Source organism: Gymnogyps californianus, chromosome 3, assembly GCF_018139145.2.
Source record: "Gymnogyps californianus isolate 813 chromosome 3, ASM1813914v2, whole genome shotgun sequence".
In the NCBI taxonomy this organism is placed as follows: domain Eukaryota; kingdom Metazoa; phylum Chordata; class Aves; order Accipitriformes; family Cathartidae; genus Gymnogyps; species Gymnogyps californianus.
Window position 1 is genome coordinate 38,691,557 of NC_059473.1, and position 14,955 is coordinate 38,706,511.

The 14,955-nt window shown below is 41.1% G+C and overlaps 1 protein-coding gene across 2 annotated transcripts; it reads left to right on the forward strand.

The window, feature by feature from the left end:
* On the forward strand, positions 1-14,389 carry QPCT (glutaminyl-peptide cyclotransferase). Of its 2 annotated transcripts, none has more exons than XM_050894304.1 (7): positions 1-61; positions 4,710-4,856; positions 7,257-7,538; positions 10,118-10,294; positions 11,177-11,276; positions 11,764-11,880; positions 13,980-14,389. In XM_050894304.1, exons 2-7 carry the CDS (start codon positions 4,782-4,784, stop codon positions 14,123-14,125), a joined length of 897 nt encoding a protein of 298 aa, XP_050750261.1. In that variant the 5' UTR covers positions 1-61; positions 4,710-4,781; the 3' UTR covers positions 14,126-14,389. The 2 variants fall into 2 exon arrangements, with proteins under 2 accessions (XP_050750261.1, XP_050750260.1); XM_050894303.1 differs by lacking the exon at positions 1-61 and adding an exon at positions 266-510.
* The last annotated feature ends 566 nt before the right edge of the window (positions 14,390-14,955 follow it).

Genomic DNA, 14,955 nt, shown 5'->3' on the forward strand with positions numbered 1-14,955 from the left:
CCGCCCCTAGAAACACAAAAGGAGTTTTCAGGGGAAACCGCAGGCTACAGCGTTTCTCAGGGTGAGAATCACGAGCCCCTGCGAGCCTCCTCTTGCAACACCGCGGCCCCGGCGGGAGGAGGAGGAGGAGGAGGAGGAGAGGAGGGAGGGGGCGGCGGGCCCGGGGCTGGCCACAGGCAGCCCTCCTGGCACTGCTGACGTGGTGCCAGGGACGAGGCTCATTTCGGAGGGGGGACGAGCTGCGAGAGGCTGGCAGAGCTGCGGCTGCAACAGCCAGCGCCCGCTTCTGCAGCAGCCTCCCTCCCTGCCTCCCTCCTCCGCCGGCACCGGCCCTGGCTCTCCCCTTTCCACCCCGGGCCTCCCGTGAGGGGAGGGAAGAGGAGAGGGATGGCAGGGGGCGAGGGGGCGGCGGCCGCTTCCCGCCTGCTTGGGGCACTGTGCCTCTCCGCCGTCGCCTGCTTTCACCTGGTGCACGGGAGGGAAACCGGAGCAGACTGGACCCTGGAGAAGGTGGGTCCCGTTTGCGTTTCTCAGGCTCTTCTCGCCTCTCCACTTGGTTGCGGGGGGCGAGGGGCAGCCCCTTCCCGGGAGGCAGGGATCAGCAGCTGGGCGGCGGTGCACGCATCCCCGCGGCGTGCCGGTCCCCGCCCGCCCGCCGGGAAACCTCGCCCAGCCTCATGTGATCCTGCCTCGGGCGCGAACGTGAATCTCAGCCGTGGGTCGCCGGCCCACGCTCAGCGCGGGAGCCGCGGGGCCGGTCCCGTCTGCGGGGAGCGCAGGTGAGGATGGATAACATGGCTTCCCTCGCACCCCGAGCTAATGGCTGCAGAGAACAAGTCGTCTTCACACGTTTGTCACGTTAGCGATGCGTTTCACACCACCTGGGAACGGGCAGCTAGCGCGATAAGCTTTGTCAGGGGCGGTTAGTGAATTTACGTCCCAAACAGGACAAGAGGGATCAAAATCCGAAATTGTATTCCATATAACATAACATTCTATTATACTCCAATTTTCAACGTGATTACGGTGATTCAGAGGACAGTGGCTTAGTTTGAAAAAACAAATAGCTCTTCCAGCAGTGATGCACATTTAGCTAGGAAAAACAAGTAGGGATGGTGTTGATAGCTACTGCAAAATTGTTTTGAAAGGATGTAATATTCTAATATGTTGTAGAGCCATACTATATTGTTTTTAATTCAAAGTGTGGTGTGAACTAGTGAAAAAAGCAGTCTCGAGATAACATTTAATGAAACTATAATAAGCAGTAAACCCCTGATTTCTCTGTGTAACAGCTCTTAGTGGTCTTATGAAACACTAACATGGTTTCTTCATGAAGAACTAAACCACATGGAACATGGGAGAGCATACAACTGCAAATTACATTCAATTAAAGCGTTCAGGAATTTCCAAATGGAAAATATACTTCTAGGGCCCATCCCCAGGTGTCTGTACAAGAGATGAACTCAAAGTTCAGCCAGAACTAACTGAACTCCACTAATCCAGTGCACCGTTCTCTTCACCAGTAGATCAGAGTCCAGGACAAACTGGTAAAATGAGGCTTCCCTCATACCTTTCCACTCACTTCCCCTTAGTCATTCCCTTTCTCCTTGATTTTATTCACTCCCCATTCAAATAAGTGTTGGTTTTTTGTTTTTTTTTTAAAGAGAAACTTTGTCATTCTGTTCTATTAATTGTATCTTACTATATATATAGCTCATGTATAGACTACGTATCTGTAACATAATACATCTATAATATGCATAATACATGTATATGTATATATATAATACATATATAAGAATACATGAGGCTAAATCTTTAGTCATACTAGTCAATGTACAAGCCTGTAGCCCCAGTGCTCCTTTTTTCAGCCCCCTTGAGCCACACCAATACACTCTTTAGCTCATTCCATTCCAGCTAGTCAATCTACTTGCCAATGATGTAAGTAGTATCATCTAACCGCGGAACCATAGCATCTGAACTCCTCTGCCCATGCAGACACTAACCAAGAACCACTTCCTCTTTCTCATCAAATTCTTGTCCCTTGACAACTTTTGTTCCTTCTCGCTAAAGGGGTGCGTGAGCCAGAAGCTGAAAGCCTTATAGCGTACAGACCTTCCCCTCCTTCTCTCCTTGAGGAGGAGGAATCAGATCCTAAACTTAACGAGTTCTTAGAAGCTAACTTCCATTGGCACCCAGCTGAAATATACCAAAATCGGCAGGTAAGCGTGGGCTACTTGTAGAAGTTGAAGTCTTGCACTTTTATGCAGCTTAGAACAAAAGGTTTAGTGATAGCTCTATCATAAATACATTGCTCTGCCTCTCTGCTGTGGCCGTGGAGGAAATAGGGATTGACCAACACTGTAAGGAATGAGTCACCTACAGATCTCATCCTGCTTCTTTTATTTCATGACCACTTTTGTAATTCCTTTCACTTCCCAAATGTGAAGATATCTCCATTATTAGAAATGAGAATTTATTCCTCTCTTCTGAAGTGTTTTCATACATTTGTACTTTAATAATAATAATTTTTCTTTGCAAAGTGATTCAATGACCCCACTTAAAAGGCGTGCTCTACAGTTAGAAGCAAGCTGATGCCACGTTCGAATTGGGCCCTTCACTTGTTTAACTGAAGGCATGTTTTCTAAACTTCCTTAATTAAATTGTCGTCCTACACTCTTCTGAAGTGCATAGCTTTAGCTTTTCTCTATCCTCTTACAGCCCGTTCCTCCTAAACAGAACAGCTCCCTGACAACTTTTTCTCTTGCCTGTCCCTTTTCTACACTGGTGTAAATTCCACCGTATTAAACTTCTAGTCTTTCAAAAGACAGTTTATGCATCTTTTACAAGTTTGGAAATTGTATTGTAGAAGTTCTTTTTTATATCAGATGAAATGCAATTTTTCTTTAATCCATGTCTAAATTTGCCAGCATTAAAAATGTTAACTGCACATCCTAAAATTTGGTGCTCTTATAGTCTTAAAATTCAGCTTTAAACACTATATTAAAATTGGCATTGTAGGATTCAGTGTCTTTGTGTCTGCTCTCTACTTAACTTCCCTAGTAAACTGAAGTGGAATTAGAGGCAAGGTCCACACATAGATAAACAGCTAGGAAGAGAGAGAAGAGTAGAATTAAATGTTTACAGTGAAGTCTAGAATATATTTGTGCTTGTGCCTGCTTTGCTCAGCACACACACAAATGAAGTAGAAAAAAAGACAAATAGTGAGGCAAAAACCATTTTTTAACAATATTCATCAGTCGGGGTAATTAAGATAACAGGTCATTATACAGGACTGCAGAAGATCTCAGGGTCAGTACACTTTCTGGCCAGGTAATGAGTTTCAGCAGTCATTTCAGACAAATGTGAAATGATGCACGTGGGTGAGTGGGAAAGGAGGGGGAATGATTGTTTTTTGTTAACATGTACAATGATGGAGTAAATACATCTATGAAAATGTCAGTTTGATACAGCAGCAGCCCAAAAGCAAGTCAGTTGTTAAACAGTTTGAAGAAAGGAAAAGAATAAAATAGAAAATACCATTACCCTACACTATAAGCTATGGTGCACTCATATTCCAGTTTCCCTCCCTTTCCTCATCTCAAAAAGGATGAAGTAGACAGGGTACACTGAAAGACAGCAAGTCTGATCAATCATGTAAGGCAGTTCTGATCAAAGAACAAATAAATAGACCAGGACTTTTCAGTGGGAGAAAGAGAGGAGTAGAGGGAAGTCCCTATGATAGAAATAAGGAACGTATATGACAGGAGCATCCTATGATAGTGCCTAAAATAGGAATCTCTAAAAACAGGAGTGGCTCAGGAAGTTCCCAAGGAGACAACTGCTAGAGATTGGATAGGTTCAAATCAGGTGCCCAAAGGGGCATTTGAGATGTCCTTGGGGATCCCACCTGGCATTCAGCTGCCACTCCAGAACGGCACAAGGCTCTTGCACGCCAAAGACATGCATTTGCCAGCCCCATGAGGATGTCTCAAGTATTCTAGGTCACCTGAAATAGCTCTAAACATCCACGCTTAGGCAACAGAAAAGCAGCCACTTGGGAGTAGCTAGCACTACTAGCTGTTGTCACAGGAGACAAGCTGCCAGTTCTGAGGTTAACCCATGTGTCACAAAGCTGATGTATACTCCAGCTGGCCCCAAACGAGCTGCACCGTGCTGTGTAGTCACACCAATACCACCACTGTGGGCAGAGGCCACAATGACACAGCTTCACTCTTTCTGGGACTGAGCTAGCTTAGGCATTTCTTTGCAGTACTGCACCTCATAATGTAGACACAGCATAAAGCTAAATATTATTACTACTAAAAACAAAGCTTCTGGTGTTTGTCTCAACGTAAACCTCATTTGAAGGTGGCATGGTTGCAGACATGACTGTATGTATGGAGAATTAAGATATTAGAAAAGAGAGAACCCAATCATGGGTTGAGTTTTTACAGCTAGCTAGTAGGTAAAAAATTTCTCCCATGTTTTTAATACTAGTGTGTTTTGCATGGAAATCAAAGATACAGAAGCCACAGAACTTAAAAATGTCAATCATTTTTTAGAGAAAAGCTTTTTTTAAAATTACTTTTTGTTGTCAGTAAATCAAAGTAGCCCAATATATCACATTACTGTAATTCTGAAGAGAACTATGGTTAAAAAGGTCTAGTAATAGTTATAATAATCTTTCCTTTTTCTTCCTTCCACAGTATTCTCACCAACCAAGAATTTTACATTCTGACGCTATTCAAAAAGTTGCAGCAAACACAGATGTTTCTGAAATGTGGGAGAACGATTTGCGCCCTATGCTGATAGAAAGATACTCGGGATCACCAGGAAATTATGTCGTACGACAGGTAAGACAACATTTCCTGAAAACCTCTAAGAACATCTATTATTTATATTCTGGTAGCGGCTTTAGTGACCACTAAAGGGACAGACACATTCCTTTCATTCGGTAGGATCAACTCTATCATTGTTCAAGTCTAGACTGCATAGAGCCTACATGACACAGCTTGCACTTTAGCTGACATTATTTCCCAGGGCTGCATAGCATGATGAAAAAAACAAAAAAAGTCCATTTTTAAATGTATGTTTTAAATTAAAAAGCTTGCCTCAGGTTTGGTACCCAAAGTACAACATAACCGTTGTCCTTTCCCTCACATGAGCAGGTTTTTGGTCACTGGTTCAAACCCCCTGGGCCCATACACGGGGATGAAATAAATGACACCACCACCCCCTTTTTCTGGAGAGGTCCAGTGCTGTTACACTCCCCTATAGTGTTGCTTCAGATGGGTGTATCAACACAAAAAGGGATCATCGGAGGGGCCCAAATGGGCAGGCAGATGAAATGGTCAACATGACAAAGTGCAGCACTGGTCCAAGTACCACACTAGCTCCGCTCGCCCAAGCGCAGCAGTGTGTTAATGCTGGGCTAACATATCCAGATTGCACCTGGCCCCAAGCCAGTAAAAGCTCCAGCACATTGTATTTGAGCCCCAAGGAGTTACCACACGACTGGGTTGCTGCCCTGTCGGCACCTCTGCTCTGCACTCATGGCGTGGGCATCTTCAGGACTGTGTGCCATGCTGGCTTTGGATTACATTAGCCAAGCAGGAGACTAAAACAGTGGTACAGCTGAGTTTACTACAAGACGTTCACAACATCTCACTAGCCTTCATTTACCCTCTAGGCAGTGACTCAACAGCTCCAAGATAGCCTTGTCTACAATAAGTTTATCTGCTACTCTGCAATTGGTAGAGTAGAAAAACGCAGCTTTTTTATGCTTTGCCTGTGTTTATGTGTGCATGCATGTCTCTATAGATTTAGTTTTGTGGTGTCTTTAGTGATAGCCTGGAAGGCAGCCAAATGAAAGGGGAAAAAGTAAGAAAAACAAAAAACCAACTGAGCCTAGGCTAGAAAACCACAAATCACGTTCAAAATAGGATCATCCTGTTACAAGGTAACAGCATGTACTGAAGTAGACCCCTACCAAAAGAAAAAAAAAGAAGTGTCCTCCATTGTCAAAGCACAATGGCGTTTGAAATGGATGACATTTCTTTGTTAAGACACAGAAAAAGCATCAGACTCTTTTAAGGGAGAAGGCTACTGCCAGTCACGGCTAATGCACAATGGGAACTCCATCCAGGCTTATATATTCCCCTTAATCCATAACAGACGTCCTTTGCTCTGCCTACAGATAGCGGATAGACCATACAACGCCATAAAAGCTTTCAGAGGGTGACTACAAACAAAATGGAAGTTTGTTCTAGCACTAAAATTTATGGCAATATTCCCACTGACTTCACTAAGAGCAGAACAAGTCTTCAAAGTCTATTTTCTTTTTTCCCCTTAGAGGCTCTTCCTAATGTTTATTTAAAGAGAGAGGAATCTGCCTTGAAGAAGCACTCTAGGGACCCATAAAAATAAGCTGCTCAACAGAGATGGCCCTCTAATAAGACTTAGCCAGAACTCCCTACTAAGTATAACTGGGGTTGTTAGAGGTATTCTCTTTAGGTAGGAAGATACCTAAAATGAATGATCTCTTTTATAGATTCACTGTCTTAATTTTTATCTTTACATGAGCTACACTTAAAGGATTTCATTTTTAAAACATTGTTCTTAAATGTTTAGTTCTTTCTTTAATTTACAGGAATCAGACTGTCTCTTATAGCCTTGTAAACAACTTATGTCACTTGAAAGGCAGATTTCTCATAGAAGCTAAAAAAAACTAAAAGAAAAAAACAAACAAAAAACCCCACCAACCAAACAAAAAAACCACCCAGCATTTTTTTTATATTGCTGTGGCATCTATGTGTGGCAATTGTCAAAATAGCCACACCAAGTTCTCTGCAGGCAGTTCTGACATTTAATTTAAGGGCACAACTGAGTTTAGATTTGAAGAGGTAAACATTAAATCTGTCCTGGTTACACCTGAAAAAACACTGGCCTGGAAACTTCAGAGATCAAGATCTTAATGTGTCATATTAATGGGCAATCATTCAAAGCCCCTTCAGACTCCAAAGACAAGACAAAAGGGAGAAATGAAAAGCAAGTGAGCCAGTCAAAGGCTAAGGTAGCAAAGATGTTGCTCATTTTATAAAGTGACATTTTTTGCTATAAAATTTATCTTTTAAAAATACCATGAACTTACAGAAATAAGCTTAAGTGCCACTATTAATTAGCTAATGACAATTTGTCTGTAACATCTTTCTGAAGCAAGCAAGATTAATCTGATTTTTTTTTTTTAATTGCAGCATATCAAGCACCGTCTTCAAAGATTACAGGCTGGTTGGGAAATTGAAGAAGATACATTTCAGACATACACACCATATGGATATCAAACATTTTCAAATATCATCAGCACTCTCAACCCCTCTGCAAAACGCCATCTAGTACTTGCTTGCCACTACGACTCAAAATTCTTTGGACAACAATGGCAGGAGAGAGTGTTTGTAGGAGCAACTGATTCAGCCGTGCCTTGTGCTATGATATTGGAGCTGGCACGTGCTCTGGATAACAAGCTTCAGTTAATCAAGGTAGCTTGCTTTTTTAATTTTCATTTGTTTTTGCAACAGCAATAGGCCTTAGGGCACTTCCATATTCTCTCCCATAGCCTGCATGCCTGATTCTGATTGCTGTGCCTGTAGTAAAAGTCCCATTGACTTCAAGAACAGGACAGAGATCTGTATCTACTACTCTGAGTACATTATCACATTAAAACTTATTATGCAAAGGGTGGCTATCTAAAACTTATCTAATAAATATATACTATATAAAAATAACAATTTATACATGAATAATACATGTTTCATAGACTCGGCGAGACGTAGTCCTACTTCCTATCTAAAAGGCACAGAACCCTACTCAGAAGCTCCCATCATATCCAGTAACATCTAGGGTCATTGACAAAGTTTTGTTGCTTTCTGAATCTTGCATTTTTAAAATCTCTCAGTTGTATTCTGTTTTGAGAGACGGATGAACTAATTGCTGTGCAGGACAGTTACACTCACATCCCTCCATCCCATAACGATTTCAAGCTTTTCTTCTTGGTTTCCTTTATCAATTTGAATAGTTTATTTATGAAACAAGTGATGGCTGAGTCAAGTAATAGTATAATATTATCAGTCTGTGTTACCTATGCTATGAAAATCTGCTTCAAAGTGTTGCCATTGCTAGGCACAAAAATCTGTTGATCCTGCAAGCTCTAAAAGCTTGTAGGATTACAAACTTGCAGGATTACAGATTCATGAATGCCATCTACTGGTTCAGTATTTACTATTTACAGAATAATACTTCTCATACACTAAGAGCTTTCACAGGAAAAGGTCTCTCAAATGCTTTACAAAGTGTCGGGAATACACTCAGCTCAGGTATTAAGATTACTTGTCAGCAGTTGTTTCCAGAAACTGATTTGGTGCCTTCTGACATTAGAATATTTAAGAATTCGAAGATTAAGAATATGCCAATGTTTTTAATCACAAAACAGCACTCCTGTATTAAATATGCTTTCATTTAGAAGTTTCATTTAGAATAAATCTGCTTGATGGTTATTTATGGAACAACCTGCACACCGACTTAAAGACTGGAATTTTTCGCAAGTAATATATCATTTTTTGATTAAATTGTTTTATCATGTAAGATGACAGCATTTGACAAAAAGGCAATGTAATTACTTTGCGCAGGATACCATTCGTACAGTCTGTTAACAAAATATACTTTGGGATCTGTCTGCTTAACATATTAGTTATGACCTTTTTGCTCTGCTCATAGTAGCATAACAGACTTTGTTATGTTTTCAGCCAAATCTATTTATACTTTGACTTGACGCTGTGATTTTTATCTCGATGTTTCTCCAGTTATGTAGAGTAAGTTTAAAATTAAAGGGCAAAGACATCTCTCTACGTTATTCAGACCTGGGAATGTGTTAAACAGTAATAATAATACAAATACTACTTTCTAAAATTCAAATGGCATTAATACAGTTTCCTCCAGAATGTAATGCAGAATGACTTATCAAAAGAGCTCTGTCCTGTGCAAAGGACAAAGGGCAGCAAAGCATTGCCATTAGAGAAATCCATATATCAGTGTAAGCATAATCGATATCATCTTGCCTGCGTGAGTGACATTTTATAGAAGTTTCCCACTACTGTTTATATTGGATCAGCTCCAGCTAGTTAGGAGTTGTAGCCCATACAGGACATGACTGTTGCCAGTGACCCCACCTTTTTAACCATATCATGCAATTTCACCTGAAGTAGCATTAATTCATAGAGGGGTTAAAATATTTATAGCAACTGCCAAGACTACAGTTCCCAAAACTGTTCATATAGTGGAACTGAACTGGGTTTCGCCATGTTGTAGATTATTAGGAAACGCTACCAGTGCAAAAAAGGCTTCAGTTAGTAAACAGAGCGAGAAAAAAGGCTCCTTCTACATGGGGAAGAAATTTCACACAGATGTCCCCTTTGTGACCTTAAATACATTAATCACATATATTCTTAGTTTTTACTGCTGTGGTATTTTTGGTTGTTGAAAGGGAAGGGCGTATCTACTCCATTCTCTGTGCTTTGGTTTTAGGGTAAAGTTGCCTTGGTGGTTGCAAGTCCCCCTGAAGGAAAAGAAATGGTCATTCTTCTCATGACTGACCGCTCTTTGTCCCTCAAAGAACCATCAACTTTACAAATACATAATTCACCTCCACTGATGCACAACTGCAGCGGAGATACTACTCCTTTGTGGCACTATCAAGTAATAATATTAGCACTCACATCAGGTGTTGTTGCTGACATGTCTCCTCATTACTTGAGATGACGTTTCTGCTACCTGGTTTTGCAGACCTGTCTCAACATACTCAGCTCATGTCCGCTAAAGTCAGAAATGAAACTTTTAACGAGAACCAAAATGATACCAGACTGGAGAATGTGTCACTGTGCTAGATAAATAATGACTGATCACTACCACTATTACACCGTAACGTGTGTTTAACAGCCATAGGAAGGTTTGCATAGGGTACCTTGAAAATATACCCCTACTGATGTTGCTTATATGACTACAGTATTTGTCCTTTAATGTTCTGGCCAGAATCAGTTATGTTACTTTTAACTTCCTCCAACAGACCAGCTCAACATCAAGACCAGACCTTTCACTTCAGCTCATTTTTTTTGACGGTGAAGAAGCCTTTGTCCGGTGGTCCCCTTCCGATTCCCTCTATGGATCTCAACACTTAGCTCAAAAAATGGTATCTACTCCACATCCACCTGGTTCAACAACCACAAGTCAGCTGCACGGCATAGTAAGTGGCTTTCACCTCCCTAATGAGTAATAGTAAATTGCATTTTTTTAATATTTAATTAGCAAGTAATTGGCCAAATTCCCAAGAAACCGTGAACCCCAGCAAAGTTAAAGGAAGAAGCAAGCTTGTGGAAATTTTATGAGATGTGATAAAATAGAGAGCTGGCAAGAGCTTTTCAGGTAAATCTGCTTAGACCTTCTCCATGCAAGTATGAGGAGGAGTCATAGAAAAATCAAAATACACAAATTTATTATAATATAAACTAGGATACCCACCTTCTTCAAGCGAGATAATTGAAAGTGATTAGGAAAGAGCACAGACGTAGTATTGGCGTATGAACAAATCTCCCCTAGCTCAGCATTAAGCTACAGCAAGCTCCCTGTTTCCCTTTCATTCCTACTAACATCCTCGTTGTCTGCTCCCTTCTCCCTACTGCCTTCTAGTTTCCCTACTCACTGCTGAGACACTTCTCTTCTGTCAGAGTATCTTGTGACTCATAAAATGTCTTTCCCTTGACAGACTTTGTTGTTCTCCGGGGAAGAAGCAATTTCCTCTTCTTTCTCCCCACCTACCATAGTTTTTCTTTTAAAGGGATATAACACACAAACCGCAAACAAAGCGATGCAGTCTGCTTCAGCTGGAGGAACAGAGAAATGGCCTACCTTTTTCCTCCTCGGAAAGACAGCAAAATCCATCAGATTGGAATCGGGTTCTGCTAATGAGTTTTTCTCAGGCACCACGGTAGAAAAGCCAGATCTTTGGCCAGAGCTATCAAAGACCTAGTCATGACCTATACAGGAACCAAGAGGTTTCATTGCTGCTGCTGTTGATGGTGTTGCAGTAATGTAAAGAATTCTGTATTAAAGATTCTTTCTTCTGTAGGACCTGCTTGTACTACTGGATTTAATTGGTGCACCAAACCCAGTCTTTCCCAATTATTTTCGAAACACTATTCGATGGTTTCAGAGGCTTCAAGCAATTGGTAAGGAGAGGGGTATGGGCTTTTGGTGAATTTGAAAATTTAGTGTGTAGTTTCTGATTGTATCAAGTCTTGTAAATGAGATTTTTAGATTATTTTTCTGTTTTACAGTTATAATATTTAATAATGTAAATGTTAAATTTGGTGTGTCTTAAACCTATACGAAGATTTTAATATTTAATTAATTAAATAACCGAGGAAGATTCCCAGACACTTGGAAGCCATGAAACAGATTCTATTACTGATTGTCACTCTGCGACTCTTGGGAACTGCTTCACCTCTGTGTTTTGGTTCTCACTTCTGTAAAATGATGGTAATAGCACCAATCTTGAGGTCTTCTAAGTACTAAACAAATGCAAAAGACAGTCACCAACTCCTTTTTCTTCTTTGATGGAAAAAGCTTCCATGTAAGAGGAAAAATAATTCAGATGTGCGAACATGCCTCATATTGTCCAAAAGTTGTAATAATCACTTTCATTGTGAATTACAGAGCAAGAGCTACACAACATGAATCTGTTGAAGAATCACCTTGTCGAAAGGCAGTATTTCCAGACTACTTTACATCGAGGCTTGGTTGAAGATGACCACGTTCCATTTTTATTAAGAGGTACTTAAAGTATAAGTTCAGTAACAAATGCATCATTTAGTGAATGAGCAAGTGCGTGTGATCCTGTTTTTCAAGCTTATCTGCCCCAACTTGAGGCTTCCAAATCCAACTTTACGCAGGCCAAGAGTCACAGCTTTGAAAAACATACCCGAACAAACGCAGCGATAAAACATACCCATCATCATTTTGCATGAGCACAGCTCCAGTGGCACAGAGAAAATGGAAATTTCTGTCAGCAGTAGTGTCCTGCCAAAGATAAGCAACTCTGATCCAGTGGGATATCACTACATACCACACTAGCCGGCTAGTTACTATTTCTAGGAGCAGTGAAACACTCAAGGGTCGTATCTTCAAAGACTACAAAAATCTCTAAAGATCTGTTGTCAAACTTACAGTAATGCTCACTATTACCTGTTTAAATTTGAAGGCACTGACTCCTGCAAAAACTCACATACTCAAATTAGACATCCTCATTCCCTAAAGAGAATGGAGATTTCACAGCTGTCAGCTTGAGTGGTGGGAAAGGTGCATAGAGTAGCCAGCAGAAATAGCAAAGGACACAATATGCCTGAAATCCCTCCTGGAATTAATTAGGCACATACCTGAAACTGGGATTCCCTACCTAAGCATTTCTCCTGGCAGACACCTACGCCATAGCCTCTGACTTTGTGGCAATTCTTTTCCTTTGGGATATAATCAAAGAAAGGGATAGCAGTTGTACTATTGCTGCCACCTTGTCAAGCTACAGGTGAGTGATTAAAGCACTTTTCCGAGTTCAAGATGTGGATTTGATGTCCTTATTGCTTCAAGCACTCAGCAGAGCATCTTCAAAACTAAGGTGGGCCAAAGAAGGGTAGTAGGTACAGTAAACTCTTCTGATTGAAGTTTTCCACTGTACAGCAAGGACTACAAGAGTCATATTGCTAGAGAAGGGTTAACCAAAAAGGAATGTAACACTAGTTCAATGAAGAGGGTATCTACCTAGGAAAGGAGGGAGGTATCTTCATATCCAGCCCCTAATTTTACCATTGCTTATGCTCTGTTAACTACTGAGCAATGTAAAGTGCGCACACAGCTCCGGAAGCAGGCACAAGAGCAGGTGCACCTCTCCGCTTCTAAGCAAGTGCTCTCTTCACTGACCTATGGTTACTGTCTCCTGCTCAGTGGCTCTTCAACTCCATGAATCTTTCATTTTTCACACCAAGGCAGGGCCCAGGTCCAATGAAACCAACACAGCCATCATGTGCATGTCCAGGGATATCAAAAACCCTACATGGGAGAAGCTGATAGGGGAAAACAATGACTACACCTCAAAACCTTTTCTAATAACATGATTAACACCTAGTGAAGAAAACAGATTCCTTAGTGGTATGCAGCTGAAAAATGAGACAGGAAAAGCAGTAAAACAGGAAAGAGGCTGGAGACAAACAATGCTCCCCCAAAAAGCGATCAGGAAGCAGAAGAGTGATTTAACTCCTCTTTTTACCTAGAAGTTGCAGTATGTATAGGTGGCTTGATGTGTGGGTATATATATATGCAGTGATACAGATCCTTTCAAGTGGAAGTTCTTTTATCTGAGGATAACAGCGGTTTTATTTTACAGAGCAAAAATACAGACACGCTATTTTACCATTTATGGAGAGGACTAAAAAATACTTCAAAAAGTGCTCAACCTTAACACTGTCACAAGAACGTGGTAATCAGTTTTCAGTTTGGGGCGCTGCAGTGGTTTCTCTGCCCTTCTGTAGGTCCTAAACATGGTAACAACTACAATGCAAAGAATGTCAAAAAAAAAAAAAAAAAAAGCAAGTATCACAGTAAAACTACTAGCTACAGGTGCCTTAAAAAAAAGAAAAAAAAAAGAGGGAAAAGTACTCAAAGGAAAGGAAGCTGCCAATTTTAGGAAACACAATGAAATGGATGGGATGCAGTCACAGGCTTCAAAAAGAGAAGGTAAAAGGAAGCTGCAGTGACACACACTCCTCTATAAAGTAAGCTTATTGAGTAGTTACCTGACTCTCGCTTAATGGTGACATATCAATTGGCTTAACAGAACTTCTCCAACATTTCTTCTCCAAATTTCACTTTCCTCCTTATAGGGGTTCCAGTCCTACATCTGATTCCATCCCCTTTTCCTGCAGTATGGCATACCATGGAGGACACAGAAGAAAACCTTGACGAAACCACTATTGACAATCTCAGCAAAATCCTGCAAGTGTTTGTACTGGAATATCTAAACCTGTGACAGACAAAATGGCAACAAATCGTACTCCATTCTAAATACTGTTTGCCCACTTTCACATTTGCTATTTAGTTGCATTGGAGGGCATTAAAGCGAAGCAAAATACAATGATAGCTCTTGCTAGATTGGTTATTGATTCAGCTGTTCCTGGCCCAACGTTCCGTGTAGCCAAATAAGACAGCATTAAATAAGAATTAGTTTCAGCCTGGAAAAAATTTGATCTTTCCATGTCTACCTCTGAATAAAAAAACCCAGAATTTTTCCAGATTGTTATCACTGTTTTATGTCACATATTAACATCCCAGGAGGGAATGCCTCCCGACTTAAGTGTTAGCTGCAGTTTTTACAAGGTGTGACCAACTTTTGCAGTGTTCAGCAATGGAAATTTATACCACATTATCAAAAGAGGCAAAAATCACACTAAAACTTCTACTTTGGATTGAACTAAACCACCCCATCCTGAAATGAGTTGCTAGAACTCCTGACGCACAGAAGGGATTTTTACTCCTCTCTGCTCCCTCTCCTCCTTCCCCTACAAGGAGGGCTGCAAGGGCTCTTGTCCGCAGACAGCAGGCCACCAGGAAACAGAGATATAACCCAAATTCAGTTTTCTCCCTGTCGTTTGTTGGATACTTTTTGATGGAGAAGGGTGGTGGGGAGTGATGCTAAGAGGAAGGTATGTGGGGGTTTCCATCGTGCTTTGACTGCAACACAGGAGATATAAACAGAAGAGTAGGTGATGTGTGGGAGCAACACCCCAGCACACACCATTCAGTCACGTGAGAATCATTCGTAATTTGACCCAAAACACCACCCAAAACAAAACCTGCTGG

Excerpts from the sequence above, each read along its gene's own strand:
- QPCT (XM_050894303.1), top strand. The coding sequence starts at position 388 with ATGGCAGGGGGCGAGGGGGCGGCGGCCGCTTCCCGCCTGCTTGGGGCA. Across the intron at positions 4,857-7,256 it reads GAAATTATGTCGTACGACAG|CATATCAAGCACCGTCTTCA; the intron begins GTAAGACAACAT and ends TTTTAATTGCAG. Across the intron at positions 11,881-13,979 it reads CGTTCCATTTTTATTAAGAG|GGGTTCCAGTCCTACATCTG; the intron begins GTACTTAAAGTA and ends TCCTCCTTATAG.